Below are 19,124 nucleotides of genomic sequence, written 5' to 3' on the forward strand. Positions count from 1 at the left end.
TCTGAATATAGGCCAGCAGTATATCATGATGTAATAACAGGAAGGACGGAATATTGAGGGTCAAAATCTAAAAGATAAGTGCATAAAAAAGGAAGTATACTTTTACTGTTCCTAACTCCACATCTCTGTACCTTGAAGATATCTGTACCAAGTACGTATATATATATATACATATACATATATATATATATATATATATATACATATATATATATATATAGATATTTATTTGGAGTTTGGTATAGATAATGTAGACTTTACTTATCTATTTTTTCGATTTGTTGTCCTTGCTATTGAGTCTCATTGATATTCTGGGCTCGATATTCTGGGTGCAAACTCAAGATTATGGGCACCAAACGTACCGGTGCCCAAAGCCCTCCTTTTAAATACGCGGCTTCTGCAATTACATGTGCGAACACGTAATCCTGAAGCCATTTCGGGACTCTTCAATCCATTTACAGCCACTCCCTGCCCCTTCAGCTCACTGTTGCAGCTTTATGCTTTATCCCATTGTGACGCTTTTTCGTTTTTCTCTTCCTCCGTCTTTCCCATAAGTGTCTTTTGCTTGCAGTAAATGCTTGAGGCAGAAATTAAGTGCCGGCCCTCAAAAATAAGTAGTGGTGCTCCACACCGGAAACAACAACCACAAATTAAGCAGTGTCTGCAGCTTAACAGAGCCTGCAGGCAACAACAGCCTCAAGGAATACACCTGAACCTCTGCCACCAGGAACCAAACTCACTCAGGACACACACTGCCCAAAGCTGTGCGGCCTAAAAACAGAAAGAAGCCGTGCAGCAGCGCAATGCCAAGAACAAAGCAATGGCACTTTTAATGGTGTCAGAAACACCAAACTCTGCCCCAGGTTAGTGGGAGATAATATGTACAAACGAGGAGAGGTAAAGGATCCTTGAGAAGAAGCGGAGATGTTCTCATTAATAAGGGATTGTACACTTGTCGGAAGAAAAAAAAAAGAAAAAGAATAATAACGTCCTATATTACAGCACAAAAGTGATGAAAGACCAAAAGCTGATTGTTTTAAAAAAAGTAGAATCATAAGAGTTATTGTCAAATTGCCTATGTTCTGATTTTGTGTAGCAAACACATACAGGCACAAATATAAAAGCACATGCACACTGAACACACATACATGTACAGACCAACAAATCTATAGATGCCATTTATGTCACATACGAACAGATATACAGTCATTCATGCTCGTCGTACGAGAAGATCGAAAGGCACACGTACGCAGGCCACGAGATATAAAGGCATGCACTCACGCAGATCCACGCTCATATACCACCCTGTGCAGCAGTGGGTGCAGGATGAGGTGCGTCAGGGAGCACATGATTATAGTAAGCAGGAGGCCTACAGCGATGTGCAGCAAGAGGCATATGGTGATATATATTGTAAGAAGCCTATTCTTTTTTGTGAAACCACAAAGTAAATCCGCATTTCATGCACTCACACACATGACTGGAGTTCTAATCGGCAAATATGAACAGGTTAAAGTTAAATTCTCTGCACAAACATATATTTGATATTTATGATATTGCTAATTACACTTGTTCATTTTTCATTCCTACATTTCCGTTTCTAATTGGGCATTTACAGTACTGTAGCTCAAAAAGGCAAGATTGGGACACAAAAAACGTTTGTTGCATGCAGGTATAAAACTGTGTCATTACCTTACGCATATAAATAAATATATATATATATATATATATATATATGGAAAATGTCACTTACCCAGTGTACATCTGTTCGTGGCATGGGACGCTGCAGATTCACATGCTTTGCACATCCCGCCATCTAGTGTTGGGCTCGGAGTGTTACAAGTTGTTTTTCTTCGAAGAAGTCTTTTTCGGGTCACAAGACCGAGGGACTCCTCCCCTTTCGGCTCCATTGTGCATGGGCTTCGACTCCATCTTAGATTGTTTTCCCCGCAGAGGGTGAGGTAGGAGTTGTGTATTATAGTAATAGTGCCCATGCAATGGAGTAAGTATGTATGTACATAATGTGGTTGAAAGTGATATATTTACAAATTAACAAATGTTCAAGATCAACTTCAAACGGCTACAGGCTCCCGGGGAGGCGGGCGGGCGGGCGCATGTGAATCTGCAGCGTCCCATGCCACGAACAGATGTACACTGGGTAAGTGACATTTTCCGTTCGATGGCATGTGTAGCTGCAGATACACATGCTTTGCATAGACTAGTAAGCAGTTATCTCCCCAAAAGCAGTGGTTCAGTCTGTAGGAGTTGAAGTTGTTTGGAACAAAGTTCGTAGTATTGCTTGTCCTACTGTGGCTTGTTGTGCTGTTAACACATCCACGCAGTAGTGTTTGGTAAACGTATGAGGCGTAGACCATGTGGCTGCCTTACATATTTCAGTCATTGGAATGTTTCCTAGAAAGGCCATGGTAGCACCTTTCTTTCTAGTTGAGTGTGCCTTTGGTGTTATAGGCAGTTCTCTTTTTGCTTTGAAGTAACAGGTTTGAATGCATTTAACTATCCATCTAGCAATGCCTTGTTTGGATATTGGGTTTCCTGTATGAGGTTTTTGGAAAGCAACGAACAATTGTTTCGTTTTTCGAATTTGTTTTGTTCTGTCAATGTAGTACATTAACGCTCTTTTGATGTCTAATGTATGTAGTGCTCTTTCAGCTACAGAATCTGGCTCTGGAAAGAACACTGGTAGTTCTACTGTTTGATTCAAGTGGAACGGTGATATGACTTTTGGTAAGAACTTAGGATTTGTTCGTAAAACTACTTTATGCTTGTGTATTTGAATAAAGGGCTCTTGTATGGTAAATGCTTGTATCTCACTTACTCTTCTTAGAGATGTGATGGCAATTAGAAAAGCTACTTTCCATGTTAAGTATTGTATCTCACATGAGTGCATGGGTTCAAACGGTGGACCCATGAGCCGTGTTAAGACAATGTTATGGTTCCACGAAGGAACTGGTGGCGTCCTTGGTGGGATGATTCTTTTCGGACCCTCCATAAAAGCCTTTATGACTGGGATCCTAAATAGTGATGTTGAATGCGTAATTTGCAGATAAGCTGAAATAGCGGTGAGATTAATTTTAATAGATGAAAAAGCTAGCTTTGACTTTTGTAAGTGCAGTAGGTAGTTGACGATGTTTTTAGCAAATGCGTGTAAGGGTTGTATTTGTTTATTATGGCAGTAATAAACAAATCTTTTCCACTTATTTGCATGTCTTGTGGTTGGTTTCCTAGCTTGTTTTATGACCTCCATACATTCTTGTGTGAGGTCTAGATGTCCGAATTCTAAGACTTCAGGAGCCAAATTGCTAGATTCAACAATGTTGGATTTGGGTGTCTGATCTGTTGTTTGTGTTGGGTTAACAGATCTGGTCTGTTTGGTAGTTTGACATGAGGCACTACTGAGAGGTCTAGTAGTGTTGTATACCAGGGTTGTCTTGCCCAAGTTGGTGCTATTAGTATGAGTTTGAGTTTGTTTTGACTCAATTTGTTTACTAGATATGGAAGGAGTGGGCGAGGGGGAAAAGCGTATGCAAATATCCCTGACCAACTCATCCATAATGCATTGCCCTGAGACTGATCCTGTGGGTATCTGGATGCAAAGTTTTGGCATTTTGCGTTTTCTTTTGTTGCAAATAGGTCTATTTGTGGTGTTCCCCATCTTTGGAAGTAGGTGTTTATTATTTGGGGGTGAATCTCCCATTCGTGGATCTGCTGGTGATCCCGAGAGAGATTGTCTGCTAACTGATTCTGAATCCCTGGAATATACTGTGCTATTAGGCGAATGCAGTTCTGAATCGCCCAATGCCATATTCTTTGTGCCAGGAGACACAACTGTGTTGAGTGTGTTCGTCCTTGTTTGTTCAGATAATACATCGTTGTCATGTTGTCTGTTTTGACAAGAATGTGTTTGTGTGTTATTATAGGTTGAAATGCTTTCAAAGCTAGAAACACTGCCAGTAGTTCTAAGTGATTTATGTGAAACTGTCTCTGCTGAGTGTCCCATTGTCCTTGGATGCTTTGTTGGTTGAGGTGTGCTCCCCACCCTATCATGGAGGCATCTGTCGTTATTACGTATTGAGGCACTGGGTCTTGGATAGGCCGCCCTTGGTTTAAATTTATATTGTTCCACCATTGAAGCGAGGTGTATGTTTGGCGGTCTATCAACACTAGATCTAGAAGTTGACCCTGTGCCTGTGACCATTGTGATGCTAGGCACTGTTGTAAGGGCCGCATGTGCAATCTTGCATTTGGGACAATGGCTATGCATGAGGACATCATGCCTAGTAGTTTCATCACCATTTTGACTTGTATTTTTTGTTTTGGATACATGGCCTGTATTACATTGTGAAATGCCTGTACCCTTTGCGGACTTGGAGTGGCAATTCCTTTTATTGTGTTGATTGTCGCCCCTAAGTATTGCTGTGTTTGACACGGCTGAAGGTGTGACTTTGTGTAGTTGAGTGAGAAACCTAGTTTGTGGAGGGTTTCTATGACATACTTTGTGTGTTGTGAACACCGTTCTTGCGTGTTGGTTTTGATTAACCAATCGTCTAGGTACGGGAACACATGTATTTGCTGCCTTCTGATATGAGCAGCTACTACTGCCAGGCATTTTGTAAAAACTCTTGGCGCAGTTGTTATCCCGAATGGCAACACTTTGAACTGGTAATGTACCCCTTGGAATACAAACCTTAAGTACTTTCTGTGTGAAGGATGTATCGGTATATGGAAGTATGCATCCTTTAGGTCTAGTGTTGTCATGTAGTCTTGTTGTTTGAGCAGTGGGATTACGTCCTGTAATGCTACCATGTGAAAGTGATCTGATTTGATGAAGGTATTTAATGTTCTGAGATCTAATATGGGTTTTAGAGTCTTGTCCTTTTTGGGTATGAGAAAGTACAGAGAGTAAACTCCTGTTCCTTTCTGTTGAATTGGTACTAATTCTATTGCTCCTTTTTGTAGCAACGCTTGGACCTCTAGTCCTAGAAGATCTATGTGTTGTTTTGACATATTGTGTGTTTTCGGTGGGACATTTGGAGGGAATTTGAGTAATTCTATGCAATAACCATGCTGGATACTTGCTAGGACCCAAGTGTCTTTTGTTATTTCCTCCCAATGTTTGTAAAACTTGGTTAGTCTTCCCCCCACAGGTGTTAGGTGTTGGGGATTTGTGACGTGGAAGTCACTGCTTGTTTTGAGGAGTTTTGGGACTTTGGAACTTCCCTCTGCTCTTTTGGAATTGTCCCCCTCTATATTGTCCCCGAAAACTTCCCCGCTGATATTGGCTCTGATAAGTGGGCCTTGTTTGTGAGGTTGTGGGTTCTGTAGTTTGTCCTCGAAACCCCCCTCTAAACTGCGTTTTGCGAAATGTGCCTCTGCTCTGTGGGGAGTAGAGTGCGCCCATGGCTTTGGCCGTATCAGTGTCTTTTCTTAAGTTTTTCGATAGCAGTGTCCACCTCCGGCCCAAACAACTGCTGTCCGTTAAAAGGCATATTAAGCACAGCTTGTTGTATTTCCGGCTTGAATCCTGACGTACGCAACCATGCGTGTCTCCTTATGGTTACTGCTGTATTTACTGTCCTAGCAGCTGTATCTGCTGCATCCATTGCTGACCGTATCTGATTATTTGAGATACTTTGTCCTTCCTCCACCACTTGTTGTGCCCTCTTCTGGAACTCTTTGGGTAAGTGTTCAATGAAATGTTGCATTTCGTCCCAATGAGCCCTATGATATCTTGCCAGCAGTGCCTGTGAGTTGGCAATACGCCATTGGCTGGCAGCTTGTGCTGCAACCCTTTTCCCCACAGCATCGAACTTGCGACTCTCCTTGTCTGGAGGTGGTGCGTCTCCTGAGGTGTGAGAGTTTGCTCTTTTGCGAGCTGCCCCTACTACCACAGAGTCTGGTGTTAATTGCTGCGTGATATATACCGGATCTGTTGGCGGTGGCTTGTACTTTTTTTCTACTCTTGGAGTTATGGCCCTGCCTTTCACAGGCTCCTGAAACACCTGTTTGGAGTGTTTTAGCATTCCGGGTAGCATAGGTAAGCTTTGGTATTGGCTATGAGTCGAGGATAGTGTATTAAACAAAAAGACATCCTCAATAGGTTCTGCGTGCAAGGTGACGTTATGAAATGCAGCTGCTCTTGACACCACCTGTGTATAAGCTGTACTGTCCTCAGGTGGCGATAGCCTCGCCGGGTAACAGTCTGGGCTGTTATCTGACACTGGCGCATCATAAAGATCCCATGCGTCAGGATCATCCTGACTCATTTCAGTATGAGTTGGGGATTGCATCAGTGGTGGAGTGGCTACTGGTGATGTGTGCATTGATGGTGGTGGGGATGGTGGCGGTGTTGTTTGTTTTGCCACCTTTGCCTGTGGCTGTTTGTCCTTTTCTTGAAAGGCAAGTCTTCTTTTCATCCTAATTGGGGGAAGAGTACTTATCTTCCCTGTGTCCTTTTGGATGTGGAGCCTTCTCTGAGTGTAGTCTGGCTCCATTGACTGTAGTTCTTGTCCGAACTTATGTCCTTGCATTTGGGAGGACAGTCCCTGTTCCTCTGTGTAGGAACCTGATTTTGGTTCCGAGGCTGGATGTTTTGGAATGGAAACCTTTTCGGTAGCCTTTTTCGGCTCCGACGACACCTTCTTTATTTTCGGCGTTCCGGTCTCTCGGTGCCGACTTGTTTCGGTGTCGAACTTGCTCGGTCCCGCTGTCTCAGGCTCGAGTTTGCTGTGTGCCGGTATCTCGACCGGAGTCGGATGACTTCGACACATGCGTGCCCTTTTTCGGTGCCGATGGTCGGTCACCTATTTTTCGGGTTAAGCCATGGCCTGCTGGCGGTGGCGTCCCCTGGGCTTTTGTGGTCTTCTCGTGAGTTTTGTGTGTCGACGTCTTACTCACGGTTTTAGGCGTCTCTTCGGGATCGAGCTCTTCCGAGTCCGAGTCTTGGATGGAGAAGGTTTCTTCTTCCTCCTCCAAGTGTGTTTGTCCTGTCGTCGCCGACGCCATTTGCAGTCTTCTTGCTCTTCGGTCTCTCAGTGTTTTCCTCGACCGAAACGCTCGACAGGCTTCACAAGTATCTTCTTTGTGTTCTGGAGACAAACACAAGTTACAGACCAGGTGCTGATCTGTATACGGATACTTGTTGTGGCATTTGGGGAAGAAGCAGAATGGGGTCCGTTCCATCAGCCTTGAAGAGACACATGGTCGGGCCGACCAGGCCCCGACGGGGGATCGAAAAAAACCCCGAAGCGCCACCGGAGCTCTTCAAAAGTCGGTGTCGAACTGTTGTAGCTAACCCGATACCGAACGCAAACAATACCGTCAAATTTTCCGAGATTTTAACTATCTTTCCGAACCGAAACACGGAGCGAAAAGGAACACGTCCGAACCCGATGGCGGAAAAAAAACAATCTAAGATGGAGTCGACGCCCATGCGCAATGGAGCCGAAAGGGGAGGAGTCCCTCGGTCTCATGACTCGAAAAAGACTTCTTCGAAGAAAAACAACTTGTAACACTCCGAGCCCAACACTAGATGGCGGGATGTGCAAAGCATGTGTATCTGCAGCTACACATGCCATCGAACATACATATATATATATATATCAAACAGTGAAACATGATCTTAGCAATACTAGAAAGATTAACTGGATGACTGAACTTGAGGACTTTTCATAGCCCTGGAGTACAGTGCTACTTCTAGCGGCTAAGACAGATAGAAGGCACAAATAATGCTTATCTAAACACAGGATTTATTTTTGACACAACCATTTAAAATAGTAGCTTAGCAACGCTAATCCAATTGCAAAACCTATAATTCCACACAGCATAATGCTACTCCCAATTTAAAAAGCTGCCTCAAGAGAAAATATCACAACAATATTCAATAAGCCAAAATTAAAGAAGTCAAAGTTTTTATTAAGTAGAACGAGAAAGAAGAGACGTTGCTGTCAAAAGGTTTACACAAATGTCTAACTTCAACCAAAATAGTAACGTGTGGATGAGAATGAAAGAACTGTGATCAAGCATCTTTCTATTAGTGCAAGGATGTATGATATTAGCTGTTTAGCTGCCCTATCAAAATATCCCCTCGCATTGCTCAATGAAAACTTTAAAGCAAGCGTTCACCTCCACAACTGCTGTACAAAAACAAGAAATACAAACAAATGAATAGGGAACGCCACTAAGCAGAAGAGAATTAAAGAAACATACTTGTCGCCCTATGAACACCAGTGGTGGCTGGAAGCTTTAGGGGGGCGGGCAGGAAGCACACTCACAGTCATTCTTTCACACACACACGTACGCACATCCATTAACAACACTTATCAACATTCAAACATACATGCACGCACCAAACATTCATTTAAAAAGATCACATAAACACACACTTACCTTCAGCCTCGGATTCCCAGGAGGGTTGGGACTGCTGCCTTCCCTTGTTGGCTGACCTTAGGTCAGCCAATGAGGGAAGGGAGCAGTCCCAACTTTGTCACAGAGTGGGATAGGCTCAGTGAGACTGCTGATCCCACCCCACTCTGTGACGAGGTGTCACTGATTGGGACTCGCCCTGGGCACTTCAGGGCTTAAACCTGAAGCACCCAGGTCGAAGTCAATTGGTGACGCTTGCCTCGTCACCTGGGGAGGGCCTCGAGGCACCTTTGCTGAGCCGAGGAGGTCACGCCCACAGGAGCTGTGACTTCTTCAGCCCAGCAAAGTTCAGCTCAGGCAGCCAGGAGTCTGCGCAAATGGCGCATGTCTGCTCCTGGCTACCTGACCTGAACATGCAGAGTGTCTGTCAGGCTGACCTTTATTTAGCCGGACCCGGCACTCATCATGAGGTGCAAAAAGTGGGGGGGGGGTGGCCCCTCCGCCCTAAAGGACGGGCCACGCCTGATGAACACAATTCTTAACCCCTCAGCTGGTTGAAACTACACTTTGACTAAGGCATACAAGGAAGTAATTCACAATCCTAACCTCCAGATTTGTGAAAAGGAGGAGCAATAGGAATGAAAACAACTATTAGATCCATGTACCAAATACAGGTCTTTGATCCAAGAAGTCTCCAAGAAACCAATGCAAGTTTTAAGGAAGGGGAGTGAAATGTAAGAATCATTGAATTTAAGAATGCAGATATACCTAGCTGTACAAAGGTACCTGTGCTATTCATCAGTAGTACCAAATATGTTCACAGTAATCTTCCATTTGACCGCTTGAAATCAAGACAATGATCATATTTGTAGTAGACAGGATGGAGAAAAGATCTGGACAGAATATTGCTAGCTTATATACGGTTCTGTCAAAGTCTCTCAAACAAAAGATAGCTAACTCCACAATAAAGTAGATTTAGCATATAGAAACGTAAAAACAATATTTAAAATACAAATACCTGCAGATAGGGAGGAGTTCTTGCTTCGCCATTGCATACAGAGTCTTCTTTTTTCTTTGTGTTATGGTTATGAATGTCACTATTTGCATTTGTCTGCCCTATTTGGTTGATGTTAGCAACATTGGAAGAGAAGATTGAGATCCCTGGAGTAGTTATGAAGTGACCCTCTTTCAAGAGGGTTTCAGAGGGTGGTTCACTTGCTTTTGTGGGTGATACATCAATGCTAGTCTTTCGCATTGGCTGCTCAGGTGAAAAATGTAAAGGAGGCTCACTCTGTAACTTGTTCTTTGCAGACTCCTCTGCGCTAAACTCCACAAATGCATCCAAGACATCTGCTATGGGTACACTGTAGTGTGGGTAGTAGAAAAGGTCATGTGGAATTACAGACACTTTAGCTGGTCCCGGTGAAGTTTTAGGCACAACTTCATCACTTGTACGGATGTTTAAAGACGCTGGGATCGGTGTGTGCGATTGGACTGCACCTTCTGACCTAGTTGACCTAAACAAGTCTGGATGACCTCTATGTGTAACATCTTCTACTAAAACAGTGTTTATTCTTGCTTCCTGGAAAGCACTCATCTGGTTTGGATGTTCATATCCCAATGGCATGGGTGATTTCTTTTGTAAATCATCCTGAAGATGCAAAATGTATTTATAAGCATCTTCTTCATAAGCATCCTCTTCATCTGTGGGTGTTACTGGGGATACACTTGGCATTGGAACATTTGACGCCCCAGACCCTGTTTGCTCAATAGAATAAAATGGTTTTCCAAAAATCAGTTTATTGGCTACTTTGTAGGGACTCTCATTTGAGTTTCCCAATAATGGATTCAAAGTAGAAAAGGGAGATGAAGCTGCATCAATATGGTCCTCTGCAGAAAATTGCGGTTCTGTGCACTTTTTTGAAAGGGACATTTTGGAATACTTCGAACAATTAACAGTGTCAGGAACATTATTCTCAATTGACAAATTAGGTTGTGAATCCTCTGTGTTGTTTTTCTGTGCATAATAGAGTTTTGATGAGGTCAGGTGTAATGAGGTTAAGCCATCAGTGATTGTGTCCAGTGTTGGATCAACATCACCAAGTTCAATCTTTGCTTTAGGGACAGCCTTATGGGACTCTGCAGTTTTTAAGTCGTCTTGCTGTGGCTGTGTTTTGTCAGTTAGAGCTGAAGATATTCTCTCATTTAGAGCTTCAAAGGGTATTTCTGGTGTGCAATCCAATGTAGTTTCTGGCACAGAGCAAACAAAGATCTTTGGAGGAGGTGGCTGCAAGCTTTCATGGTTCACAGTGTACGCATATTCTTGACTCTGATTGAAAATGACAACTTTGCCTTCCTCTTCTACTGGGCCATCTTTATAATGAACGTATGTACTTTCAACTGGTGAGTCGGCCTCTGAAAGATTGTCCTGTATAACATAAAGAGAAAACATTGAAATACTTGGTGAAGCAATTTGCGACATCAGAAAACAAATGACTACAATAAAAATAAAAAAATACATGTAAATATTTGAATATGCTTAAAGAATATTAGTATTAGGAATGAAATCCCTGATACTGAGCCCTTCTCCCACGTCCCTCTTATCCCCATATCTGGGAGCAAGATTGTGGTTAGCAAGGTCACAATGGCAGGGGATTGCATGCTCTGCTCTACAAAATTGATCTCTTAATCCACTTTCATGTTGTATTTGTAACTTACATTTGCCCATCCATTCTACTTGTTCCTCAAAGTATAGTGCTCCTTCATAGCAGGCTAGTGAGTATTTTAGATGAAACCCACCAATGTCTGCACTATTCTAAATCACAGTGCAGAATCTGCAGACTCATTGCATATGTTGGTACATTACTTCTAAAATGCATCTTACAGGACAGGAGAGAAAAATCAAGAAAGCACACAAGGGGTGGATTTTATACTTGTTTTAAGAGGGAAACTCAAATTTGAGTGCAGCAGATGAACAAAAATCAATCAGGCAATATCTTTTCATCAAAATCCTTAATGTTTAGGGAGATCTATTCATATGGTTTACCATGAGGGACGGGGCATGGATTCACAAAATGGCCGTCTTGCCTTGTCCACAGGTCAATGTACATAGGCCATCAATACGTTTTAGAACCGTACTTTACCTAGTTAATGAAAATCAGATGCCAAACTAACATCAATAGCTAACATTTCAGCTTATCCTGTCACTACAGACCTAACACCACAAACTAAAAGTAGACATCTCTAACAAGCTGATCACCGTTCTGAAAACACAATTTATTCCTGTTCCTGGGAGTGGAAATGCGTAAGTTTGACTCCGACCCTACACGTCACAAAACGCAATATATATGTGCACTTAGCACTACATACTCTGTGTGATCTAACATTATTAATGTAAAGTGTTGCACTTGAAGCCAATATTGAAGTGCATTGACTTTAGAACTAGGAAAATTCATATAGTGTGTGCCTTAACCTTATTAAATTAAATGTAGTTTAAAGAAGATGATAAAAAACATCCTCATGTTATTGAAATATATTCACACTGAAAACTAGAAGAAAATATGTAAACGTGTGCACTAATGTTTTCACATTTGCATTTAAATTGTAGTTCCTATTTACATTCATACTCATGTTTCAAATTGCATTGCTTTTACTTTAACTGTAACATTAAATTAATTAGAAATTCTGTACTGCCATTTTCATGTATTTGACTTTACATGTGCACAGTGACACATCTTAAGTGTGCACAATTACACTGTACATTTTTGCTGTCTTGACTAGGCCTGAATTTCTTTTCCATTTTTTGCTTGCATGTTTTTTTCTTTGAAGGAACGTTCACATGAAATGTTAGTTTGGAAATAGATGTTACACTGTCTGAGACATAGAGAGCTTGAGAAAGAGACTTTAATGGAAGAACATGGCGCGGACGGACAATCCCTGTTCCAAGTTGATACATGTGTCAAAGGATGACATTATTCTCAGGACTTCTCTGGGAAGAGACATGGATATTACAACTTACAACCTGAAAATGGAGAAGAATTTGTGTGCTATTAATTAGTGTTCAGGTATGTAGTTGGAGAAGATTCCCTTTGGACTTTGAGAGGTACAGACCTCCAGCTTTCCCCTTCATTCTGACCGTTTTGGTAAGTGTGGCTTAGACTAACACTTACTTCCATATTCTAAGAAGACTCTTGACTGAGCCTCTAAAATGCTGACACCTTCCCAAAATTCTCAAACCTAATTTTTCATTTTCCTGAGCATCTTTCTGACTTTTGGAGATTTTCTCTGGACTTAGATTTTTGATGAATTTAGGTCCTGAGTTAGATGACTACTAATGTTTAGGAGAGAGAATCTGAGAATGTTCTCCGAGTACAAAATCTTTTGCTAACTCTCTGTACTGCTGTAACTGAACATCTTGTATGCCTTATGCTGACATGCCTAAACCTCTTTAGAAGATTTGGTTATGCTACTGTAATCATGTACCTTTACAGCATATTTTTTAGATTGATTTACATTAACATGACTGTTAACTTGGAATAAAATTCTTAGCTTCATTTCCATTTCCTGGTCCTTACTGTGTAGCCTGTTGTATTACACTGTTAATGGGAAAGTGTTGTGACTGATGCTAAATCCCAACATCTTCGCAGCAACCAAAAAAGGTATATTGCCAGACAGATTTCAGTAAAGTGTCCCGGACGCTCGATCAACTGGTAGGAACAATATCGATGGTTATGTCATCAGAGTCAGGAAGTTATGGTGTCCCATTTGGAAATTGCCCAACCCTAGTCCAAATGCCCATTCCCATGGTTTGTTTGATGGATTGATGGAGTTCCAGTGGTTTAGGAACAAGCTGTAGCAGGGGAGGTGTGAGGATCAATAGGGTTGGGCGTTGCAAATGCTGATGCTTAGCGTGCAGGTTTTGCAGTGATTGTGTGGTGTTCTGTCAAGATATTGTGATTTGTGTGTGAATGTGGTGTTTATTGCAAGAAGTTGAACTGGTTATGAGGTCCGTCATGGCCTAAGATCCCAGGATAGATGAAAAGTGTAGAATACAATTTGTTGTTGTTCTTGTCTGCTGTATTGAGGTGCTAGTTGTGAGAAGTCATCAATAGAACTACTGGATAGGGAACTTATCCTTGCATGAGTGTGAGAGGTTGGTATAGGGAATATCAGTGCACAGGGAGGAACTGTATCATTCTGAGTGAGACCCCACTGGTCGAGGTTACATTCCAGTGTGAGTCAGGGTAGGTCGGAAAGCGATGCTCCGAACGATTTCTTGAAGTGATGGAAAACTATAATTTCTTTAGAGGTACAGACAAAGTTAGTTACAGAAGTTGCTGGCATTTGTTATTGCACACAGACTGTTGAGTGAGAAAGTGTTTGTGGGAAATTGTAAAGGAGGGTGAGCTGCTGCAAGGAGTAAGGTTGGCGTCACAGAGTACTGTGCTGGTATAGGTTGTTTGGTGTAAAGCTATGGTGATATTGGTGAAATACTACAGTGAGTCGCACAGATATTGTTGTGGACACCGAACAGAGAATTGTGGGTTAAAGCTCATTTTCTGATTTGAAAAGTTATTGAGAAATCTATACATTTTGATTTAAAAATGCATTTGTTTAAAGTATTGTGAAGTCTGATAAAGGGAGATGTAACTGTACCTGTTAGAGAGACAGAAGAGGTGCCTCTCAAAGGTACGCTAGGTCATTATATGGTGACAAATGTGAGTCTTCACACATGTATTTGGCTTGAACAATGGCATAAGATCACTGAGAAACAGGGGGCATTGGTATTTCGACTCTGTGGCACACACAATTTGAGAATCATTGAACATTTAAGGAGAATGTTACATGACATGAAACTGCCTCCACACATAGCCCATCTAAAACAAAAGGAGAAATATCAAGGATGGGACAAGAACGCAGTACGCACTTGGATGGATGCTAGATGGGAGGCAGAACAAAAGAGAGAGAGAACGGATGTGATTGAGGGAACTAGGCTATATCATGCATTGACGAGTGAGAAAGAGGGGAAAAATAATCAAACAGAAATGAAAAAAACAGATGACTCTGAAACTAGAAAAGAGGACAGTGACAGTGATTTGGATGAGTCTTTCATAAATGAGTCATTGTTAAATCATCCAGCTCCATATAATGCAATTCAAATGCGAGAAGCGAGTAATGCAAATATCAATGGGGATTTTGATATGCCAACTGCACCAGTAGAAGTAAATTAAAATTTGATGGGAGAGGGTTCAAGAATGATGATCCCTCAAAATGTATCTTCCACGTATGCCCCAGATGCATTGACAGTTCTCGTCACAATATGTCCTGTAGCTCCTTTGTATATACCTGGGGTAGCAGAAAGTACTACACATACTTTATCTGTTCCTACTAAGATGGGTACCTCAAATAGCAATCCTGTGAATTTGACAACGAGAAGAATCCCTTCAGTCCCGATACAAGGAAATGCTCTGTGTACTGAAAGTGCAGCTCCAACATTAAGTCAGACAAGATTTTCTCCACAAGAAAGGTTTCCTCAAAGGTCACAATTCCTTTTTCCTGTCCAAGACAAATGTACTTCCCTATACTAATTTCAGTACTTCTAGAACAGGAATACCTTTAGGTTCACCAAATTCTGAAATGTCCATTTGGAATTCACCAGGTATTGCAAATCCAAGTAAGAAATAACACGTAATACCCCAGCAGGACAATACGGTCTTAATGCCCAAGAATTAGATGATTGGCTCACAAGCAGCATGGATTTTCCAGAAAGAGGTAAAGATTCAGGGATGAGAGAAAGGACATTTCAAACCCCACAGGGAGAAAAGATAATAGATGTAGATAAATTAAAATTGCAATTAAATGAAATGATACTTGGAACTCTTGACATGTGTCAATTAGATACTTACCAAGAAAATTAGCTCTTGTTCACCTGTACAGAAATCAGTAGATGTGCAGGACAAGCTTGTGACAGATCAGCTGACCTAGCTCAGAAATACAACATTGAAGTCCAAAGCGTTACAGAAACGTTATAGTTTAAGTTTCAATGACTGAGATAGCTCAATGAAATTAAAGATTAGGGAATTAATTGCCACCATGCGAAAATGGAGTGAGCTGGATAGATGGGAAGGTAGATGGCTAAAGAAAAAGTAACCAAAGAGAGTAAGATTAGGACTGCATGGGGTTGGAGAAGAGGAGGAAGAAGAAGGAGATATATAAATACTTCCAATGAGAGAAGTTCCTGGTGGGGGCTATGTTCATGTGCCCTGGGGTAGGAGTGATCTTGCATCATTTACAAACTATTTCCCAAAATTGAGAGAAAGCCAGTGGAAACGTACAGACAGGATGACAGATCTTAAGATTTCAAAGGTCCTGTGGATAGATTTGAATACCTTGTTTGAGACTGCTGTACCAAGTGATTTATGGGCTGGATGCAAAATACCTGTGGAGTGGCATGAGAAAGACATCCAGAAACTAAAGCTCTGTTTCCAGGGGTGATGAGAAAGTATTGTCAGGTGATTAAATTTTTTTTAAATGAAAGCTGTCCCCAAAAGACATTGATTGGTTTAAGATTGACTAAATGACCCAAGAGTTGAAAGAGTCAATACATTCCTATTACAAGAGATTGTTGCAAGCATTTAAACAGTATGGTGGGATGGTGACTACTGAGGCCAAAGGAACAGGAGTTTGTGTGTTCAGATTTGTGCATGGTTTGAAACCGGAGGTTAGTCCGATGATTCAGCAACGTTTGATTTGTTGCCAGAGTAAATCAATTGATGAAATTCTAAGGTATGCCAAATAATGTAGTGATGAATTCAAGATGAAACAAAAGAAATTGAAATAAAAGTTAATGGTGGCGCAAATGAAAGCTATACAATCGGTTCAACTCAGCAGTTTGTAGGGAATGGTGGTCGCATGCAAGGATTTTATCAGCAAGGAGGTCCGGTGATGCATTGAGTTACAGACTAATGATGACAATGGTGCCTTTAACCTTGCAAGCCGGAATTTAGATATAAGATTGTGCCCCATGCTGACAAGTGATGATTTGCCCCAAGATCCGAGAGACTCTGTATTACCTGAACCCTGGGACTTTTCTGGGAAAGATATAGGTTTAATTAAAGGAGCTAATGCGAGGATCCCACAGAATAATCTGACTCCTAAAACAATTACGGGGATTACTCCTGTGTGACTCAATGATCCAACAAGGAATCCTGAGGGAGATTATAGGGAGTCCATGTAACTCACCAATCATGGGGTTACAAAAACCCAATGGCAAGTACCACATAGTGCAGGACTTGCAAAAGATTAGTGCCATTAAAACGAGAAGAAAATATGTAAACATGTGCACTAATGTTCTCACATTTGCATTCAAATTGTAGTTCCTATTTATATTCATAATCATGTATTTCAAATTGCATTGCCTTTATTTTACCTGTAACATGAAATTAATTAGAACTCTTGAACTGACATTTTCATTTATTTGAAGTTACGTGTTCACATGACATGCATTTTAAATGTGCACAATTACACTGTACTTTTAGGTTTACGTTGTCTTGACTAGCCCTGAATTTCTTTTCACATGAAATGCTGTTTTCCATTTTTTGCTTGCATGACGGGGATTGACAGTCCCTGTTCCAAGATTGATACATGTCCAAGGACGATATTGTCCTCTGGGAAGAGACATGGATGTTACAACAGGAGAATGGAAAAGAACAATGGAGCCCCTGATGGTGTGAACAATGAGTGTTGCTTAGAAGGATTTGTGTGATATTAATAAGTGCTCAGATGGGTAGTTGGAGGAGACTCCCTTTGGACTTTGAGAGGAACAGACTTCTAGCTTTTCCCTTCATCCTGGCCCTTTTGCTAAATGCGTCTTAGGCTAACACTTATTTCCTGAATCTAAGAACACTCTTGACTGAGCTTTTGACATGCTGACACCTTCGAAAAATGCTGAAACCTACTTTTCCTTTGCATGTTTCTGACTTTTTTAAATTTTCCCTTAGACTTAGATTTTTTATTAATTTAGGTCCCGAGTTAGATGACTTCAGCTATTACTCATGTTTAGAAGAGAGAATCTGAGTTTGTTCTCTGAGCATCAAATCTTATTGCTAATTTTCTGTATTGTTGTAACTGACCTGCTTGTATGCCTTATTCTGATGTGCTTGAACTTCTTCAGGAGATTTGGTTATTCTGCTGTAATTTTGTACCTTTACAGCAGGTTTTTGAGATTTATTTACATTAACCGGACTGTTAACTTGTAATAAAATTCTTAACTTTATTTCTGTTTCCTGGTCCTTACTGTTTAGCCTTATTAATTACACTGCTAATGGAATATTTTGTGACTGATGCTAACTCCCAACATCTTCGCATTGACCAAACAAGGTCTATCACCAGACCTATTTCAGTTAAGTGGCCCAGACGCTCCATCAGGAGCCAGTAGAAAAGCTGTATGGTGAGTATCTGCCATAGACCATTGTTCAAGCTCCACGATGATCATCTCAGGCCTTAGCAAAACAGTAACTACCATGTTCCACTCATATACTTTTCTTTATTTTCTACTCTTGTTTGTACACCAAACAAAGGAATTGCAGAACAAAAGCACCAGTGTTCCTCCACAAGCTTAGCATATGCCTGACTGACTCAAAATGGCAATTATTTCAACCATTTAGTTGTTAGAAAATTGCCATTTGACATTCAGTCACTGCAAAGGGCTCAGGCTAATTGACGTGTTATATGTTTACATGTTCTTGACAGCAGTGGCAAATGCTCAATCAGAGCTTCATGATTTGTTTATTTTTGCTACATATGAAAAGCAGGCACCACAGGGGTACTTAGAACTCGCCCTCTCCTGGGAAACAAAACTTCAGTTCCTAAGGCTGGTCTCTTCGATGCATGCAAGATCGCGCAAAAGAGGAGTATATAAAGAGCTAACTCTGCTTGGCACTGTTGTTCATACTTTAAAGAGATGTTTGTGCATGTCCTCAATATGTGCCCAATTTTCGCCTAAGAGAAAAAGAAACTACTTGGGCCACTCTTCCAGGAAATGAACATAAACTCTGCATCTGCTATATATGTTTCAAACGCAAAGATGGCAAACTGACCTCCAGGACAATGTCATCTTAATGTTACGACTCTGTCGTCCCATTTCTAGGGGGCACTGTAAGGGGACTGTCGGAAGCCTGGGAATCACCTTGACCACTTATCTAGAGTCCCTTGCTGACTCCCGTTTGTTTCACTTTTCGCCATGGTATGCTTTTGTAGTATTACATTTGCTTCCTGGGACTGCAAATCCCATAATGCCCAGCCTGGTAGTCAGGAAAGCCTGGATTCTATTTTACATTATTTCTATGGGAGAAATCCATTTGCTCCTGTTCACCTAATCCTCTCCTCCAGGACTTGCGAGTGTCTGAAACTACACACACCTGAGACCTCTCCTGTGCAGCCCAGTCATGTGAATCCACCTGGGGCTTTCTGCAGCTTCAAACTGCTTATAAGCAGCAATTTCCTCAAGATCCTTCGTCATGCATTGGAGTTCGATTCCTTTGTGTTACAGACCCCCTTATCGGATGGTGGTCCAGTCTTGTTCCTGTTCTGTTCCAGCTTGAAACTGTTTCCTGTTTCTCTACCCTGCTCCTGATTGTTCCAGCAAGAGTCTGGTCCCTATCTCTTAGCCTTGTACCTGTTTGTTTCTTCCAGAGCCTGCTCCCTGTTTCTTTGTCCTGCTCCTGCCTTGTTTCAGCTTGAACCCG

The 19,124-nt window shown here is 41.5% G+C and overlaps 1 protein-coding gene across 3 annotated transcripts in view; it reads right to left on the bottom strand.

The window, feature by feature from the left end:
- CLMN (calmin) overlaps positions 1-19,124 on the bottom strand; it is a 520,511-nt gene that overhangs the window by 50,051 nt on the left and 451,336 nt on the right. For all 3 annotated transcript variants that reach the window (XM_069208248.1, XM_069208250.1, XM_069208249.1), the window contains one exon: positions 9,398-10,807. In XM_069208248.1, the coding sequence (XP_069064349.1) occupies positions 9,398-10,807 (1,410 nt within the window). The remainder of the gene's footprint in view (positions 1-9,397; positions 10,808-19,124) is intronic.

Source organism: Pleurodeles waltl, chromosome 9 (assembly GCF_031143425.1).
Source record: "Pleurodeles waltl isolate 20211129_DDA chromosome 9, aPleWal1.hap1.20221129, whole genome shotgun sequence".
NCBI lineage: Eukaryota > Metazoa > Chordata > Amphibia > Caudata > Salamandridae > Pleurodeles > Pleurodeles waltl.